This window comes from Trichosurus vulpecula, chromosome 4 (assembly GCF_011100635.1).
Source record: "Trichosurus vulpecula isolate mTriVul1 chromosome 4, mTriVul1.pri, whole genome shotgun sequence".
In the NCBI taxonomy this organism is placed as follows: Eukaryota; Metazoa; Chordata; class Mammalia; order Diprotodontia; family Phalangeridae; genus Trichosurus; species Trichosurus vulpecula.
In genome coordinates, this window is record NC_050576.1 from 155,851,390 (window position 1) to 155,872,676 (window position 21,287).

General features: G+C 38.1%; 1 protein-coding gene across 2 annotated transcripts in view; it reads left to right on the forward strand.

Moving 5' to 3' along the window:
* Positions 1–5,305: 5,305 nt before the first annotated feature.
* LOC118849049 (SLAM family member 5-like) overlaps positions 5,306–21,287 on the forward strand; it is a 41,583-nt gene continuing 25,601 nt past the window's right edge. The window contains exon 1 of one of the 2 annotated variants that reach the window (XM_036758131.1): positions 5,306–5,392. In XM_036758131.1, the coding sequence (XP_036614026.1) occupies positions 5,347–5,392 (46 nt within the window). In that variant the 5' untranslated portion in view covers positions 5,306–5,346. The remainder of the gene's footprint in view (positions 5,393–21,287) is intronic. The other variant, XM_036758130.1, reaches the window with a different exon arrangement.

Sequence of the window (21,287 nt, forward strand, 5' to 3'; positions counted from 1 at the left end):
AAAATCAGGAGCTGACAGACTTCATTATAGACTTTTATGAACTGATGCTGAGTGAGGAGAGCAGAACCCGAAGATCATTATACATGATTACAGATAAAAGGTATCCGTAAGGACTAACTTTGATAGACTTGGCTCCTCTCATCAATCCAAGGTTCAAAGACAGCTCCAACAGACTCATGATGGGAAAAACCATGCACATCCAGAGAAAGAATTATGGAGTCGGAATGCAAATTGAGTCAAACTATTTGCTCTCTCTTTTTTCCTTCTTTTTTAGTTTCTTTTCTTATTTCTTGTGATTCCTTCCATTGGTTATAATTCTTCTTTACAACTGGACTACTATGTAAATAAGTTCAGTGTGGAGGTATATGTAGAACCTACATTGGATTACATGCCATCTGGGGGGGGAGGGGAGAGGAGAGGGAGGGAGAGAAAATTTGGAACCCAAAATCTTTGTGGAACTGAGTGTTGTAAACTAAAAATAAAAAATAAATTTATAATTTTAAAAAAATAAACGAATATTTTTGCTAGGAAAAAAACAATTAGCATTTATATAGTACTTTAAGTTTTGCAAACAAATGGGGGGCTGAGCCAAGATGGCGGCTGGTAAGCACGGACTAGAGTGAGCTCCATACCCGAGTCCCTCCAAAAACCTATAAAAATGTCTCTGAACCAATTCTAGAACGGCAGAACCCACAGAACAGCAGAGGGAAGCAGGGCTCCAGCCCAGGACAGCCTGGATGGTCGCTGGGTGAGGTCTATTCCACACGGAGCTGGGAGCTGGGAACGGAGTGGAGCAGAGCCCAGCATGAGCGACGTGGACCATCCAGAACAGAAGCTGGGTGGAGGGGGCCCTAGTGCCCTGATTCAGTGAGCTGCGGCAGTTACCAGGCCCCTCGACCCACAAACACCAAAGACTGCGGAGAAGGTTAGTGGGAAAAGCTGGGGGAGTGGAAGGAGTTCGCGGTTCGGCTTCCAGCCCCAGGGGCAATGGAGGTGGGGCAGCTACAGCTGTTGTTACTTCCGGCTCCAGGCCCACCTGGTGGGAGGAATTAAGTGGCGGATCAGAGCAGGAGTGCAACAGCCTGCTGAAGATCTAAGCCCAGCCTGGACTGGGGGTTCTTGGGGAAGGAGTAGTGCGGGTCTGACAGAGCTGGCACCTCCCCCCCAAACGTGGAACATAGAACTCTGTAATCTACAAGCAGTCATACCCCACTGAAAAACTCAAGGGTCAAGTTAGTTGGTTGGGAATATGGCCAGGCAGCGAAAACGTGCCCAGAGTCAGTCTCAGACTTTGGATTCTTTTTTTGGTGACAAAGAAGACCAAAACATGCAGCCTAAAGAAGACAACAAAGTCATAGAGCCTACAACAAAAGCCTCCAAGAAAAACATGAATTGGCCCCAGGCCATAGAAGAACTCAAAAAGGATTTGGAAAAGCAAGTTAGAGAAGTAGAGGAAAAATTGGGAAGAGAAATGAGAAGGATGTGAGAAAACCATGAAAAACAAGTCAATGACTTGCTAAAGGAGACCCAAAAAAATGCTGAAAAATACACTGAAGAAAACAACACCTTAAAAAACGACTAACTCAAATGGCAAAAGAGCTCCAAAGAGCCAATGAGGAGAAGAATGCCTTGAAAGGCAGAATTAGCCAAATGGAAAAGGAGGTCCAAAAGACCAGTGAAGAAAATACTACTTTAAAAATTATATTGGAGCAAGTGGAAGCTAGTGACTTGATGAGAAATCAAGATATTATAAAACAGAACCAAAGGAATGAAAAAATGGAAGACAATGTGAAATATCTCCTTGGAAAAACCACTGACCTGGAAAATAGATCCAGGAGAGATAATTTAAAAATTGTTGGACTACCTGAAAGCCATGATCAAAAAAAGAGCCTAGATACCATCTTTCAAGAAATTATCAAGGAGAACTGCCCTGATATTCTAGATCCACAGGGCAAAATAGAAATTGAAAGAATCCATCGATCGCCTCCTCAAATAGATCCCAAAAAGAAATCTCCTAGGAATATTGTTGCCAAATTCCAGAGCTCCCAGATCAAGGAGAAAATACTGCAAGCAGCCAGAAAGAAACAATTTGAGTATTGTGGAAACCCAATCAGAATAATCCAAGATCTGGCAGCTTCTACATTAAGAGATCGAAGGGCTTGGAATGCGATATTCCGGAGGTCAATGGAGCTAGGATTAAAACCAAGAATCACCTACCCAGCAAAACTGAGTATCATGTTCCAAGGCAAAATATGGAGTTTCAATAAAATAGAGGACTTTCAAGCTTTCTCAGTGAAAAGACCAGAACTGAATAGAAAATTTGACTTTCAAACACAAGAATCAAGAGAAGCATGAAAAGGTAATCAAGAAACGGAAATTGCAAGGGACTTACTAAAGTTGAACTGTTTTGTTTACATTCCTACATGGAAAGATGATGAGTATGATTCATGAGACCTCAGTATTAGGGTAGTTGAAGGGAATATGCATATATATATATATGTTTATGTATATATATAAGTGAATGTGTATGTATGTATATATCTATGTGTATATGTATGTACATGTATGTATGTGTGTATATATATATATATATGTGTGTGTGTTTATATATATATATATATATGTAAAAGAGAGAGAGCAGACACAGGGTGAGTTGAAGATGAAGGGAAGATATCTAAAAGAAATAAAATGAAATTAAGGGATGAGAGAGCAACATACTGAGAGAGGGAGATAGGGAGAGATAGAATGGGGTGGACTATCTCGCATAAAGGTGGCAAGAAGAAGCTGTTCTATGGGAGGAGGGGAGAGGGCAGGTGAGGGGGGAATGAGTGAACCTTGCTCTCATCAGATTTGGCCTGAGGGGGAATACCATACATACTCAGTTGGGTATCTTACCCCACAGGAAAGAAGAGGGAGGAAGATAAAAAAAAAATAAAAGGTGGGGGGATGATGGAGGGGAGGGCAGATAGGGGTGGAGGTAATCAAAACAAACACTTTGGAAAGGGGACAGGGTCAAGGGAGAAAATTCAATAAAGCGGGATGGGTTGGGAAGGAGCAAAATGTAGTTAGCCTTTCACAACATGAGTATTGTGGAAGGGTTATACATAATACATGTGTGGCCTAGATTGAATTGCTCGGCTTCTTAGGGAGGGTGGGTGGGAAGGGAAGAGGGAAGAGAATTTGAAACTCAAAGTTTTAAAATCAGATGTTCAAAAACAAAAAAAGTTTTTGTATGCAACTGAAAAATAAGATACACAGGCAATGGGGCGTAGAAATTTATCTTGCCCTACAAGAAAGGAAGGGAAAAGGGGATGAGAGGGGAGGGAGGTGATAGAGGGGAGGGCTGACTGGGGAACAGGGCAACCGGAATATAAGCCATCTGGGAGTGGGGGGGGAGGGTAGAAATGGGGAGAAAATTTGTAATTCAAACTGTTGTGAAAATCAATGCTGAAAACCAAATATGTTAAATAAATAAATTTAAATTAAAAAAAAAAGATTTTCAAAGCAATAAAAAATTTGCTATGGACTGATGTCAGTCCCTATGCTACCAGTCAAAAAGTTAAAAAAAAAAAGTTTTGCAAACAAATTATCTATGCCATTTCATTTGATCCTCACAACAAACCTGTAAGATAAATACTAATATTTTCCCCGTTTTACTTGATTAAGAAACTGAGGCTGAGAGGCCTTAAGTTGACTTCTCCAGGTTTATAATGCAGCTAGTAAGTAACTAAGGTAGGACTCAAACTCTGACTCCAAGTCCAATTCTCTATCCACTGTAGTACCACCTAGTCAATCCCTCTTCCACTTTCATCCCATGATGAATCTTCTTTATCCCAGGGTCAAACAACTTGTGCAAATATATGCCTCCTAGTTTTATGCCTAATTTGATATTTATGATCAGGGGAATTTTAATAGGATTATTTCTGTTGTTCATTTGCTCAAGAAATCTTGAATTATTTTTATGTATGGATGGAGGACGCCTTCTTGGAAAAGACCATTTAAGGTGCCATTGAGCTCTCCTGAAGCAAACACTTTTAGTTATCAATCAATAATAAACACAGTGGGATTCTCTATCCTCTACATCTTTCCGTCAATTGTATGACACTGAAAATGTTGTCCACTGTGGAAAATTGGCTAGGAAAGCCTGCCTGCTACCTACAAATACTTTCATTATGGATCGCCTCAAAGAATTCAGATAATTCTAATTAAAATTATTACAGATAGAACATCAGCAACTCATTCAGTAGTTGTTACACTCTCAGTCACTTTTTTCAGTACCAATAAAGTCTAAGGTGTTTTTCTTCCAAACCCCAGCTATCTTCCCCTCCTTTCCTTGTGAGCTTTGTGAGTCAAAACATCAATGTCACCAAAATTTTATTGTATCTAGCATGGATCTTCTCTATACTTGGTCTAGTTAAACTGTTTTTTCCAACTTTGTTCTTTTTAGTGCCATTTCTATGTCTCTATAAGTACCCCCTGAACTTTGATGTTAGAGGTCAAGTATGATAGCTCTACTCTCCTTAATGGTAAGAAACTTTATTATAAAATCTTCATAGATCTTTTATACTTGTCTTCTGTTTGTTGTCCTTCCATTTTCTTTATATTTTTCATTTATCATTTTGGGGCAGCTAGGTGGCGCAATGAGTAGAACACCAGCCCTGGAGTCAGGAGGACCTCAGTTCAAATCCGACTTCAGACACTTGGCACATGTACTAGCTGTGTGACCTTGGGCAAGTCACTTAACCCCAATTGCCCTGCCACAAAAAAAAGAAAAGAGATACGATACATCATTAATACTGGTGAATGAGAACATTAAAGGGATTTAGAAAGATGAAACAAAAGAAGTTGAGTCAGAAGAAAAACATACGATTATTATCACTAAATAAAAACCAATCATTAAGAGCACTCAGGCTTACCTTACATAATTGTCTCTCTCCAAGTTTTCTTAAAAATGATTTTACCTTCTATTGCTTCTCTCTGATTTTGGGGTGATGGTACTCATAATCTTCCATCGTTTTTTGTCAAGATTTTACAAACAAGTTTATAATTTGAACAACTATTGCATTTGACTCCCATTTCTATCAAGTTGACATAGGTCAAATGTTTGGTGTCTAGCAGAGGGCTCAGCACCTAATAAATGCTTAATAAATGTTTGTTGCTTGTTTAATTCTAACCTAGCAGCCCTTTTACTCTCTCTGTAGTTCTAGAGTAATGCTGCTATTGGCGGTTTCTGCAGTAAAACGTCACGGCACTAAAAAAAAAAAAAAAAAAGGAAGGGAAACAGAGAAACTGCAACTCATTTATCACTGACACTGTTGCCTCCCAAGGATTAAGAGCTGAAGGAACATGGCCCAACTCCACCTCTGGTTCTTGGTCCTCTTTCTGTTCACGGGTGAGTTCTGGCTGTTGCCAATCCCTCTCTGTTGTCCACTTGTCAGCTATCTCCTTGGGCAGGGACATTGCTGAGACCTTCGGTGGTTTAGGGCTGAGATGGTGGTTTCCTTTCAGTTTGTGCTTTTAAACGATAATGTTAACCCATATGTTTCTGTCTATACCAAAATCCTAAGGAATTAAACTGGCCAAAAATGTGGCCATGAGAAGAGAATGCAAACATCCAACCTGGCCAGTCTAATGCATTTTCCTACTTTGAAGAGGACAGTATTGAAATTTATTTCTATTTAGAATTCACTCAGCCTCAGTGGACCTCAGATTCCTCAACTATTAAATGAAGGGGATGGATTTAGGATTCCTTCCAGGTGTAATCTTCTATGGATCTGTAATTCTAGAAAATAATCTTTGGACATTCTCATTTGATCCTTACAATAGTCCTATGAAGGGGACAAAACACATTTTTTACAATTTTTTTAAAAATAGCTGAGGCACACAGGGGGTAAAATAACTTCTTATAAATCATAAAGCTAGTAAATGGCAGGACCAGAATCCAAAAAGCATCAGAGGCCCTAAGTATATTTCACGCATAGATGTATAGTAAATGGTTGTTGTTTTCAATTGAACTGAAATTTTAATTGTCCAGTCTGGTTTTTGCTGTACTATGCTTCTTCTCTACCCTAAACTAGACTAAAAACTTGTCATTCATTCTTTGACTAGTAAGATGAGACTATGATACCCTGGAAAGAATGCTGAATTTGGAGTCAGAGGACCTAGATTCAGGTCTTGCTCTGCCACTTATGATGTTTCCTTGGGAAAATCCTTTCACTTATCTGGGCCTCAGTTTCTTCATCTGGAAAATGGGGACTATACTCTAAGACTTCTAAGGTCCCTTCTAACTTACCATTCCTAGCTTATGAGAGATGAGTTTGAGGTTATCCAGTTTATTATGAGATACACACCATCAATCTATATTAAAGTGAATAATAGGGAATGGAATGGAATTTCTGAGATATAGGCAATAATAACCAAAAAACCCTCAATTTATTTGTCTAATTATTTAAGCTTTACATGCATAATACAAGTAAAGGCTTAGAGAGATGAAGAGACATACCCTAGGTCAAAAGACTAGAAAGCAACAAAGCTGTGCTTTAAATCCAGGCCAATGGACTTCTCTACAGGTAACTGTTGTGGGCAACATTCTCATCATCATTGTCATCACTAAACATCATAGAGCACATGGCACTGTTTGGGGTGTTGTACAAAGAAAAGGTACAGTTTAGTCCCTGGCCCCAGTTGCTCAAAACTAATTAGAAAGAAGGGAGACTGCCCAGGACTGTGTTGGACAGCATAGAGATGTCAGTGTAACTGTGAAAGACTCATACTATGGATGGCTCATATTTAAGGTGATTAACGGTGTTTTCAAATTTTGATCTTTAGTATCTATTAGAAACTCGAGCAACGTATTGGAGCAGACTAGGTCAGGAACAATAGCATTGCCTTAAAATGTGGAACAAATGCACTTAGAGTTCATTAATCGACCTGGGGATTTAAATAATACTCCCATTTATAACAATGTCTTCTCTCTAGGGAATACTCAACCAGTCAGCAGCATGTAACATAAAGCCCATGAATCCATGGGATGGTCCAGGCTGAAAATATAGAAAGGTGCCATGAAGGGTCTGGTTGAGCTGTGGAGAGCTCTTTGCCAGTTCCTCATCCACCTCTGACTCCTTAAACTTGGGTGTGCCCACTTGACTTTGTCCCAGGTACTCTTCTCCTCTCTCTGTACTCTCTCTCTTTAATAATCTCATCCACTCCCATGAGTTCTACTGTCACCTCTATGCACATGACTTTCATTTCTTTTTCTATAGCCACCACCTCTCCCCAAAGCTCTAGTCTCATATTTCAAAATGTCTGTTAATTACTCAAGCTGCTTATATTAAACTCAACTGAACTTACTCATTTCCCTTCTTTCCACCCAAAGGAGGAAAAAAAACTCACCTTTTTCTTAACTTCTCTATTTTTGTTATTTTCACAACTATATTCTCAGTTGCTTAATCTCACAACCACAGAATCATCTTTAACTCTTCCCTTTCCCTCACCCCCACAACTAATCAATTCTGAAGTCCTGTCAATTCTGTCTCTATATTGGAAAAAATATAAGGTTAGGCACAGTGAATAGAGCGCCAGTCCTGTTGTCAGGAGGACCTGAGTTCAAATCTCACCTCAGACCAGACACTTGATACTTACTAGCTGTGTGACCCTGGGCAAGTCACTTAACTCCAATTACCTTGTTCTTCCCCACCCCCAAAAAAATTAGGATTAGAATAGATGATGTGCTAGCCATGGAGCCAGAGTCGAGTAATAACCAATGAACAGTCTTTGCTCCCCACTGATCTCTGTGAAAATGGCAAGAGATCTAGAGGAAAGCCCCTAGCATGTTGTACCAATCATCTGCATGGGATTTATGAAAGGGAATTGATCAAAGTGACCCAGGATGAGAAGGCAAGAGAGGGTTGCAATATACACCATTGGAGAGATGAGATCACAGATGCAACAAAGTAATATTTTTCCCTTCTGTCCCCTCCTCCTCACTCACGTTGCCACCACTCTCTCATCTCTTCTCACTTAGATTATTGGGATAGTTTTCTAATTGGTCTTCATACATTCACCTTTTATCCTCTATAACCTTTAAACCTACCCACAAAAAAGTGTATAGTAAGAATGATTATCTTTTCTATACAGTCTTCATCCACCTCTGATGGCTCTACTATTGGTTTCCTCCAATATTCCATCATACACCCTTTTCTCTTCTTTCTCTCCATATTCTCCTTAGCTGATCTCACATTCTTCAGTGGCTTCAATTATCACCTTCCAGAAGATGATTTCCAAGGGTTTATCTTTACTCCAACCTCTCTTCAGAGCCTAGTTTATTTTAATTCAGCAAGCATTTATTATAATTTTGCATCCCCAAATAGCAGCTAAGTATCTCCACTTGGATATTCTACCTACAATTCAAATGCAATTTGCTCAAAAACCAGCATATCATCTTTTGCTGGCCCCAAATCTGTCCCTCCTAACTTTTCTATTTCTGGCAATGGCCTACTATTTTCCAATAACTTTGTTGCTCTCTCTCTCGCTCTCTCTCTCTCTCTCCTCTCCTCTCCTCTCCTCTCCTCTCCTCTCCTCTCTCCTTTCTCTCTCTATCCATCCATCCTTCTCTCCCTTTCACTCCTCTCTCTCCCTCTCTTCTTTCCCTCTCTCTCCCTCAATTACCATGATCTTATTTTTATTCTCCATCTCTAGCCTTTTTTACCTGATATCATGGAGACAATCTGGGGAAATATCTCATAGTGTTGTCACCTTCAGAGGTAGTCCTAGACTGGATAGATCAACAGATCTGACCACAGATGCCATTTAATAATACCCTATGTTTGCCTGATGCTTCATGGTTTTCATACAAATTATCCCGGTAATTTTTCACAAGTCTGTTAAGTGGGCAGAACAAGGATTATTATAAACTGAGATATTTCCAAGTTCACACAGCTAGTATTTAGTAGAATCATAACTAAGACCAGAACCCTTGTTCACGTTAACACTCTTGCTCATACTAAAAAAAAACACTTATTGTCATATATGTGTTATTTGCTATAAGGTATTTGAAAGCAGGCTCTTTGTCACCCGGTGGTGTCAGACAAGACCTCTCTCATGATAAAAGCTCTGGGGAGTGGAAATAAGGGGTTGGGTCAGTGGAAATTTGAGAGGGTGGCTTAGGTGAATGGGAAACAGGTTTCTCTGAAAGGAAAGGTCATGGATGAGATGTTCGCTATGTGAGATTTGACAAGGTAAGATAGCAGTCATAGACTAAAAAGAACTTTAGCTATTTATTTTAGCTAATTTGGGCTACATAATTCTAGAAATTTGACCTGAAACTGATGTGGTTTCACAAATTCATATTTTTAAAACTTCAAAGAACAAGTAACATCATTTTAAATAGATTATTCATGGCAATACAGAAATATATATTAACATAGTGCTTTTGGTGTCTAAAACATCATGCATTCCATAGAACATAAGCTCTGTAAGATCAAGGACTGTGTTCCATTTTGTTTTTGTATGCAAAGACAGTACTGTCATTGAAGTCAGAAAGACTTCAAGTGCTGCCTCTGACACAGCTGTGTGATCATAGGTAAGTCATGTAACATCTCAGTGCCCTAGGGAATTGTTCAGACTATAAGTTCCAAATGAGTGGCTGATCTGCATCAGTGAAAGAAATTTCCATGCTAGGAGTTTCCCTTCTGATGAAATTAGAAATGCGTACTCCCCCCAAAAAAAATCCCCAGTGCTGAGCATATTATTTCACATGTAGTCAACATGGAATAAATAAATAACAACTGTTAATTGTTATTGAATATATAGTAGTTCATTCACCCAACCAAACTCACTACATTCACAAGAGATTTGTTATATAGCCTTAGCTGGACCCTCTCTGTGGCTTCACTCCTTCTTAGTTATTAGTCTTAGCCCTTAGTCCTCTATTTCAGCTTTTCTCAAACTGTGATCTGGGAACTCCTGGGGATCCCCAAAACTCTTTCAAGAGGTTTATAAAGGCCAAATTTTTCATAATAATATTTAATAATACACAATAATTTCTGATATGGTAAATATCAATGGACATAACCCACACAAATAAGAATTGGGGGAGGGGGTCTTCAATAATTTTCAAGAGTCTAAAGGTGTCCTGAAACCACAAAGTATAAGAATCACTCCTATATTGCCACTGCCCATTGAAGTTGTTCTAAACCTCATGTCTTCAAACTTTCTACACCTCCCCTTTTATTCAACCTTTCAGTTTAATGAGAAGTACTTATTCATCGTGAGTTCCCTCTTCTCCCCTTTTCTTCAATTATAAACCATTTGATATCTTCCCCTTCTCCTCCCTTTACTCCAGTTTCTGATTTAAAAAAAAAAGGTTGCCCTTCTCCTTGCCAAGATCATCCCTCTACAAGTGTCCATGATGCCTCCCAATCCCATCTTCTCAAGCAGACTGCCCCCATAGCAATTCCTCCTTTTAATCTTCTAATCTCTTACTATACTGTTTCTTTCCTTGCTACCTACAAACAAATGCATTTTTGAGGATTAAAATACCTTTACTAGAGCCAACTATCATTTCAATCTATTGTTCTACATCTCTCCTTACTTTCTTGGTCAAATGCCTAGAAAGAGCTGTCTACATTTGCTGCCTCCATTACTTCTCAGAGTGCTTAATCAGCCTTTAGAAAATGATAACTGGAGGAGAATTCTTTATTTAATAACTGGAAAAAAACTGGCTAGCAATACTAAGAAGAAGGAAAAACACCTTAGATGCGCACCCTACTTGTATTTGTTTTCTCAGTACTTAGCGCAGTGCCTGGCACGTAGTAAGCTTAATAAATGCTTGTTGACTGACTGGCACATCATATACCACATCAACTTCCATCTGAATTAGAGACAAACATAAAAAGATGGAAGAAAACAACAGTTATCTCAAATATGGGAGATAAAAAATTTATCTATTGAACAAATAGGAGAAATTATTGGAGATAAATAGATTTACTTGATTACATAAAAAATTTAAATTTCAGTGTTAAGGTGCTTAGGACTTTTCTAAAACAATCCGATAATTGAGTACAAAGTCATTACTTAAACAACCAGGCAATGGAGTGCAAATAACTCAATAACATTATAAGGCTTTGACCACTGGATAAAGGCAACTGGCTAAGGACCAGTAATGACCCTTATGTCTTTTAAAAAGAAAGGAAGCCAGTCATGTCTGGAGTCAGTTCTGAGGATAAAGTCAGCCCTGGGGGAAGCTTTCAGCTCTTGCAGAGTCATTCTTTTGTTTTGTTTTGTTTTTAGTTTTAGTTTTCAACATTAATTTCCATAAGATTATGAGTTCCAAAATTTCTCCCCATGCCTCCCCTCTCCCCCACCCCAAGACAGCATGTAATATGTAAAGAAGAATTAGAACCAATGGGAGAAACCATGAGAAAGAAGAAACAAAAAAAAGAGAAAGAGAGCAAATAATATGTTTTGATCTGCATTCAGACTCCACAGTTCTTTTTCTGGATGTGTATAGCATTTTCCATCATGAGTCTTTTGGAGTTACCTTAGATCTTTGCATTGCTCAGAGATAAGTCTATCAAGGTTAGTCATCGTACAATGTGGCTGTTATTGTGTACAATGTTCTCCTGGTTCTGATCACCTCACTCAGCAGCAGTTCATATATGTCTTTCCAGGTTTTTCTGAAGTCCACCTGCTCATCATTTCTTATAGCACAGTAGTATTTCATTGCATTCATATACCACAACTTGTTAAGCCATTCCCCATCTGATGGGTATCCCCTCAATTTCCAATTCTTGGCCACCACAAGTATTTTTGTACATGTGGGTAATTCTCTCATTTGTATGATCTCTTTGGGATACAGAACTAGAAGTGGTATTGCTGGGTACAAAGGGTGTGCAAATTTTTATAGCCCTTTAGGCCTAGTTCCAAATTGCTCTCCAGAATGGTTGGAGTATGTGTTAGGGTTCCAATTTTCCACATCTTCTCCAACATTTATCATTTTCCTTGCTTTATCATGTTAGTCAATCTGAGAAGTGTGACGTGGTACCTTACAGTTGTTTTAATTTACATTTCTCTAATCAATAGTGATTTAGAGCATTTTTTCATATGACTATAGATAGCTTTAATTTCTTCCTCTGAAAACTGCTTGTTCATATCCTTTGACCATTTATCAATTGGGGAATGACTTGTGTTCTTATAAATTTGACTCAGTTTTCTATATAGTTTAGAAATGAGGCCTTTAGCAGAGACACTAGATATAAAAATTCTTTCCCTGTTTTCTACTTCGTTCCTAATCTTAGTTGCATTGGCTTTGCTTGTGCAAAAACTTTTCAATTCATGATCCATTTTGCATTTCATAATGTTCTCTATCTTTTGTTTTGTCATAAATTCTTCCATTCTCCATAAATCTAACAAGTAAACTAATCCTTGCTTTTCCACTTTGACTTTATTTTGGCATACAGCAAAAGATATTGGTCTATTCCTAGTTTCTGCCATACTATTTTCCAGTTTTCCCAGCAGTTTTTGCCAAATAGTGAGTTCTTATTTCAGAAGCTGGAGTCTTTGGATTTATCAAACAGTAGACTACTGTAGTCATTGAATACTGTGTCTTGTCTACCTAACCTATTCCACTGATCCACCACTCTATTTCTTAGCCAGTACTAAGTGGTTTTGATGATTGCTGCTTTATAATTCAATTTAAGATCTGGAAGGGCTGGGCCACCTTCCCTTACATTTCTTTTCATTAATTCCCTTGATATTCTGGACCTTGTGTTCTTCCCAATGAATTTTGTTAATTTTTCTAGCTCTATAAAAGAATTTTTTGGTAATTTGATTGGTATGGCACTGAATAATAGGATCATTCTTTATCCTTTTCCTTGATCCCTTCTAGCAGAGATCAGCAAGGGAAATAGGGGTAGAAATGGGCTCTCGCTTTCCTCCACCTCCCATCAGCAGCTGTATTTTGTAGCAAAAGTGCATGGCTATTTAGAACATGTTCTTGCACAAGACCTAAAGCAGGAGGGGGATTCAAAGCTATTGCTTCCTGAACCCCGAGTTTCTGTGGAAAAGAGGGGGATTCTGAAGTAACTGAACAACACAATTCCAGAATTTAGGTTTTCAGCAAAGAAGGGAGATTTCGAGAGAGCAGCACCAGCTTTGAGGGTGGCCTCATAGGTAATTCTGAGTCCAGGTTTCTGCGTTCAACAGTTCTAGACAATGAGTCTTCTAGAAAGACAGATTTCCTGATTTATCTTGCTTGTTGCAGAAAGAAGAAGACAGTCCATGTGATTACTAAGCAGTGTTCTATTTTGGAGCACACAGTCACTAAGGATTTCACTAGATCAATAAGCTAGAGGTAACAGGGACAACAAACATGCAGTGCCCAACCACCTGTGAAGTCTTATATGGAGAAAACTGAAGCAAAGTAAGCTAGAGCAGTGCAAAGATTTCATGACCTTGCAGCCCTGCAGCATCAGAGGAATTAACTGCCTTTCTTCATATCTAACTTCACTACACTTGTACATTTTTGTTCATGACCTCTTCGTATATCCACTTTCTCCAGCAATGCTGGGTATATTTGCAGGAGAATGTGGTCCAGGTCGATGGTTTCACTGCTAATATTTTTTAACATACTATTCCAGTAAATTCCTCTGCATTGAGCTAATTGTGCCTCTGGCTAATTTTTAAAAGGCAAACATATTGGTGCTGGTTAATGAGTTATACTTTTATTTTTTTATTATAAATTTATTTTTTTATTTTTAGTTTATAACATTCAGTTCCACAGGTTTTTTGGGTTCTGAATTTTTTCTCCCTCCCTCTCCTCCTCCTTCCCCCCCAAGACAGCATGTAATCCAATGTAGGTTCTATATTTGCTTTCACATTGCACTTATTTACAGAACAGTCCAGTTGTAAAGAATTATGTGTAGACCCATCTGGGGTAACTATCTTCCATGGAGCCCAACCTACAGGTGCAGAAAGAAAGAGAGCCAAGAGGCCTTATATTAGTCAGGCAAAAAAAAATTTTACATATGTATGTATGTATATGTATGTGTATGTATATGTGTATATGTCTGTACACATTTATATACATGTACACATATACACACATACATGCATACGTATATATGCACGCATATTTAAGGTAAGAAAAATAACTGTAGGGAAAGCATTTACGATAAATTTAACAGATAAAAACCATATACATTACATAAAGGAACTAATAATAATATTCAATGGGAAAACCAAGCCCTTAATAGATAAAAGAATATGAATAGAAATTTTACAGAAAGGAAACATAAAGTATTACTTGAAAAGATATGTTTAACCCCACTAGAAATTAGAGAAATATAAATTAAAGCAAACTTAAGATTATATCTATCAAAATAGCAGATAGTTAAAAATAATAGAACTTGGTGTTGGTATGACTGGGATTAAACAAGAACATCTATATTCTGCTGGTGCATTTGCAAAATACCACAATCTCTTAGCACACCACTCTGATAGAGAACTCCAAGAGTTACCAGAATAATCATACCATTTGACCCAATAATCTCATTATTGAAAATAGAACTCAAAAGGGTTGACTAGAAGAAAAGAAAATACACTAAGTTTAAAGATGTTTACAGGAACATTGCCATAACAAAACAAAACAAAGCAAAAAACCCAAAAACCTGAAAGCCACAAAAACATGCAAAAATTAGAGAATGGTTGACTAAACTCATTCAGTTGTGTCTGATTCTTCATGACTCCATTTGGGGTTTTCTTGGAAAAAATACTGGAATGGTTTGCCCTCTCCTTCTCCAGCTCATTTTACAAAGGAGAAAACTGAGGCAAACAAGGTTGAGTGACTTGCCCAGGGTCACACAGCTATTTGAACTCAGGAACTTAAGTCTTCCTGATTCCAGGTCCAGCACTCCATCCACTGCACCACCTAGTAGCCCTTTGGATAAATTAGAGTGTATCAAAGTAATAGGATGTTATAATATGAATAAGATTCATAAGTATGAAGAATGTAAAGAAATTTAGAGAGACCCATACTAATATGAAGGAAAAAAGTGGATGTTGATTATGATCATACGAAAGGAAAAGTATATGCATGTATGTATTCCAGAAAGAATGGACAAAAGGAAATTAAAGGAAACATAGAGAGATTAATTGATGAATTAATAACATTTTTAGGTTTAAAACTGATATATTTAAATGTAAGTACTTACAAAATATATTTTATTGGTTTTGCCAATAGTTAAACTTGTTTATTCATGAATCCTTTGATTTTTTTTCAAATTAACTCCAGCCAGCTTCAGTTCTTTTCATTGTGGTCATCTAACATTCAATTACCAGTTTTTTCTGGGCTTAGTGCTAATCACTATTTGGTGGGTTTTCCTTCCCTGGACATCAGAGCACTGCCAAAAACTTAGAGAAAGTACTCAGAATAAGTAGCCCCAGGTACGGAGTTGTAGGCAGGAATCTCCTCCCTCTTCTCCTTGAAACCCTTAGAATAAGAAAATTCTAAATCATGAAGAGCAAAGACTTTCCCACATCAAGGAATGTATTCCCTGAGAATGAAGACACAGAGTCTTGTGCTCTGTCTTAAAACTCCCAGCTCTGACTCAAACTAGAAATATCAAATGGTTCAATTCTCCACCCCCAGGACCCATCTACTCCATCCCTCACCCTTCACTCTTCTCTCTCCACCTCCTCCTCCATTATCCCTCTGTTATTCATTTATTACAATTCTCCTTCCAATCTCCCCCTTCTCCATTCTTCCTTCTCTTCCCTTTCCTCCATCCTTTCTTCCTCTATCCTCCATCAACTCTCCTCTTCTTTCACCTTCCTACCACTCTTCCTGAAACTCTATCCTCCCTTCTTCTTCATCTTCTTCTCCATTTCCACCATTCTTCCTCTCAAATTTTTGGAGTGAATGGAAAAGAAACTCACTTTAGGAAAAAACTTGCTAGTCACCCACAAAATAAGGATTACATTAAGCTCATAATTAGCCACCCTAATGCAGGCAAGCATATGTGTGACTAATAACAAACTGTGAATAACCCAATGTCCTTTTTTTCTGGTTTGAGGAAGCATTATTTGATTTTCCCCTACAGTAGCAGGCTTCTCTTTAATTCAGGGTAGAAATTCCTTATTACTAGTCTAGGAACACCTGGACTGAATTCCCATCTCTACTACTTATTACCCATATACCCACATAGGCAGCCTATAACTTCTCTGAATCTTAGATCCCTCCTCTGTAATAAGTCATTTCATGATGCTGTTGTAAGAATTAAATGAGACATTGAACATATGGTCCAGGAACTGAGAAATACAAGGCTGAAAATAAAAAGCAGAGAACCAAGGGGTCTTCCAAGAACTTAGTTGAATCTTGAATCTTGTGTTCTCAACATGAAGGCTGCAGTGGAGAATGAGAAACTCCATTTATTAACTGTGACCTGTGGCAAACCACTTAACCTCTTTCAAGTTTCCATTTTCTCATCTGTACGGTGATAATAATAGTATCTACTTCATACAGTTGTGCAGATGGAGAGAGAAAAAGTGCTTTGTAAACCTTAAAGCTCTACATAAATGCTGGCTATTATCATCATTTTACTGATGGCCGTTTGTAACAACCAAGGAATTTTTGTTCTTATGATACCTTTACATTTCTTGTCGACATCCTTAAACATACATTGAGCTGACTCTACTGAATCAGAAGGAACCCCTTCCTCACCCTACTGAAAATACTTGTAACTATGCAGACAAAAGCAGGAAGACCATAGAGTATCAGGGTCCCAGATCAAGCCATCCAAACACCCAAGACTCCCTTCTGTCTGCGTTGGTCTTTCCTCACTTCACCTACAAGGTCCACCATGAGGTCATCTTAAATCGATTCTGCTGACAATAACCAAATGTTCTAGGTCAGATCTGACTAGACATTCTAATGATTATGTTGCAGAAGTGGAATGAAATGAGACACTTGGAGACCCCATAAAATTTTACAAAGGAATTTTTATTCAACAAAAATATAGTAAGGATATTCAGCAAAAAAAAAATAGCTGTTTTTCTACTGGGCATAGCACCTTTCAATTCTGCATTTGTTATAGTGGCACACCCAGTCAGAAGAGTGTGTTCATTCAAAATGGGGTGGGAAATCCATCAATCCTGAAGAGCTCAGAGTACTTCTGCCCTAGGATTTTATGCCATAAGCAACTTCAAAACTATATCAATCGTTTGTACCTTAGTCCTTTGTACCAATTCAATCTCAGGACACATTTCATTGCTTTTTCAAAAGAAAAATAAGTTTAGATGTTTTAAATTCCTTCCTTTATTACTCATGACAAAAGCCAGTGACTTTCATACTACATTTCAGCCAATACAAATCTCATTGATTAATAGATATTTCTTGAATTGAATTTATATCTGTGAAATGAGAAGATTGGCAAGACAATCTCTAAGATCTCCTCCAGCTTGAAGTCCTGTAATACTATTATTCCCATGCTTACTTTGATCAGAATGGGTTCTCATTCCCTGAGTTGTTAGAATCAGTACAATACAGCACAATGTAAAAACCACTGGATTTGGAGTAAGAGGACCAAGGTTTAAATCCTGCTTCTTTCCTTTGTGGTAAGTGTGAGACCTTATACAACTCACTTAATCTCTCAGGGACTCAGTTCCCTCCTCTATAAAGTGAGGGCTTGAAGGCCCCTTCCAACTCTAGACCTATGATCTAGACCAGTGGTTCCCATTTAGTGGTTTGAGAAACCCTTGGAAACTCATGAAACTAGTCCAACTAGCCCAGGGGTTTGCAATTAATAGTGTGTTAAACAGTAAATAATTGCTTTGTTTTGTCACAAATACAGTTTCCTCTGTGACCACAAGCACATGCACATTCAAAGCATTATAGATTTGTTTCTGCAGCAGTTCCAATAGTAACTATGTGAGATCTTGTCAGATTACCTCTTTGAATTCTTACAGAATGCCTCACATAAAATATCTATAATTATTTTACAAATAATATTTTATAATTTTCTATTTCTAGAGTTTTTGTAAGTGTAAGTAGAATCCAATTCTAGATTTTATCATTATAATTATACATCATACATTTTCATTGGGATTCGGGGGGTAAAAGTTAATCACTGTAGTTACTGTAAGCATTTAATGAATAAATCTAAAATAATTTTTAAGCAGTATATTAAATTAACACACTTTACACATTTCTGTTGTTGTTGTTGAAAGGGGTTCATAGAATAACAAAAAAACCCACTATAGCCAAGAATGGAGCTTCTGATTAGTATGGGAAAGCCATCCTATGACTGAAAATGTGTTACGGACAATCTACAAAGTAAATAATCCACACATAATAATAATGATAATAACTAGCATTTTTGTAGCACTTATGTGCTGGGTACTATGCTTAGTGCTTTACAAATATTATCTCATTCAATCCTCACAACAAGCCTTGAAGTTTTAACCTGTTGTAGTGGGAAGGTTAATTGACAGAGAATTATGCCCCACCCTCTCCACCTTGGGTCCTGAGTGAAAAAAAAAGTTCTGACCAGGGGACTTGGGGGACAAGCAGTCCCCTGGCAATCACCAGCTGTATGACTGGGATACTGGTAGCAGGTAGATCAGGAGAGCATACAGTAAAGGGAGCATGTGTGACCATCCTATTCCACAATGGGACATTGTGGGAGAAGGGGAAGAGGAAAGGGAAGTTTAAGGGAATTGAGACCAGAATATCACATGCCAATTCTATTTGTTTAGTGGGAAAGTCTTGGTCATCTGGCTATGGATAAAAGGAAGGAAGCTATGAATCCTTAGAAACAGTGTGGTCATCTCCCAAGACCAGTGGAATCAGGCTTGACTTCACAACTACTTTCTAGACAAAAGCAGAGTTACCAGAATTCCTCTCTAATCTCCATTCCTAGAATACCTAGTAATGTAAGAGTCTCTTGGGGTTTTCAGGGACAGTTAAAATAAAGTCTCCTGCATTTTCCTTAATCGTTTTGTTAAATGAAGAACAAGGATGAGTGACTTTTATCAACACAAAAGAAGCAAATGGTATCCAAGGCCACAATTTTATGTTCCTTTGGCCTCCCCAACCCTCTCATTCTTTCTGTAAGGGTGAACAGATTGATGTGGTTGATGAATGGATGAATGGATAGATGGATAGGGAGAGAGAGACAGAGAGAGAGAGAGAGACAGACAGAGACAGAGACAGATAGACACAGAGACAGAGACAGAGACAGAGAGCACGTATTAAGTACTTCCAGGTATTGTGTTATACAGATGCAAGAAAACAAGATGTTCCCTACACTCAAGCTTATATTCTAATAGGGAAAGATAAAAGATAAAGGGGAGCTGGAAATAGGGAAAGATACCCTCTTGTTCCATGGACAAAACAGCTTGAGGGGAGATGGAGCAGTCTTGAGAGTGCAGTCAGCCAGAAGTGAAGTACACAACATAGCTAAGGCTCCTCAGAGCATAGCAATTCCAGGAAAAGATTCACCAACCAGTGAGCAGTCCCCAACAGAATCCTAAACTGGTCTCCCTGCATCCCATTTTGCAAGGTCAAATCTATTCTTCGGAGCTGCTGGATTAACTTCCAAAAGTTACTGCTTCAACTCCTCTCCTCAAAAATATTCAATGTCTTTTTATCACCTATGCCACAGCATCCAAATTCCTTAGCCAAGCTCTGAAATGTCTTGTTCCCCCAACGCTATCTGTATCTACCTTCCTAGCCCTGCCTGCCACCCCTGCTTGACCCAATAATAATAATAATTCACATATATCACTTTAAATTAAGCATCTTTCCTACAATCTCGTGAAACAGATATTCTTAGTATTCTTATCTTCATTTTAAAAATGAAGAAACTAAGGCTCAGAGAGGTTGAATGACTTGCCCAAGGTCATGCAGATAATAAACATCAGAGTCAGAATTCAAACTCAGGCCAGGATTCTGAGCTGTGCCAGTGTGGTCTCATCCACTCACACCATACTAATCTTCTCACTGCCATGCTACCACACCTCCTGATTTTCTATCTCTTTTGTTCCAGTCATTCTCTACCAAAATCCTTTCCCATATCCCCTTGGCTTTTAAAAAAAATATTTCAATTAACAAGTATCTTTTAAACAATCCAAATGTACATAGTCCAGCAAAAGAAATTCCTATGTTAGGAATCCAAAAAACTATGTCTCCTTCTGCATTTTAAGTTCACCACCTCTCTTTCAGGAGGTGAGTAACATGTTTCATATTAATTCTTTGGATTCATGATTTATCTTTGTGTCAGTTAGGGTTATAAAGCCTTCAAAAGTTGTTTTTTTTTTCTTTATAATGTTATCGTATAAAATATTCTAGTGCTATTTATTTTACTTTACATCAGCTCATAAAGGTTGTCCCAGTTCCTTCAGAAACTTTCTCTTTCATCATTTCTTATGGTATAATAATATGCCACAATTTGTTTAGTCATTCCTCAATAGGAGAATGCTTTTATCGGAAACTTGCCACAAAGATTTTTCCCCTTTTACCGGTTTATCTTCAGATCTTTACTACATTGGATTTGTTTGTGCAAAGTCTCTTTAATTTTGAATAATCACTGTCCATAATTTTATTGTCCATTGTCCCAAATTGTCCATTTTATCTTGTGTGATCATCTCTATCACTTGTTTAATCGTGAACCCTTTCCGCATCTATAAATTCAAAAGGTAATTTCTCACTTCTTCCTTTAATTCGTTTACAACGTGACTTTTTATATCTAGGTCATGTATTCATTTAGAGTTTATCTCGGTATATAGTATATGGTATTTGTTTAAACCTAATTTCTGCCAGAATTCTGTCCAGTTTTCCCAGCAGTTTTTTTTTCTTAATCAGAGAGGGAGTCCTTCCCCCCAGGAAATGGGATATTGAGGTCTGTCAAACACTATGCCGCTGTGTTTGTTTGCTTCTGTATGGTGTGTACCTAATTTGTTCCAATGATTAACCTCATCCTCTCAGCTTTTCCAAGTCCTGCCTATACTATAAGGTCCAACTTAACTTCAACTTCCTTCTTGAAGTATTCCTTGACTGCCCCACTCTACAGGGATTGCTCCCTTCCTCTTAGAAGTGATGTGGTGCGTAATGTCCGAACTCTTTGGGAGTATTAAAGTGTTTTATTGTGCCCTTCTGTGTCTCCGGATCATCTCTGCCTAGACTAGAAGTTCTTAATATTTCTTGTGTCGTAGATCTCTTTGGTAGTCTCAGAATGGACTCCTCAGAATGATATTTTTAAGTGCATTCAGTAAATTACATAGGATTACAAAGG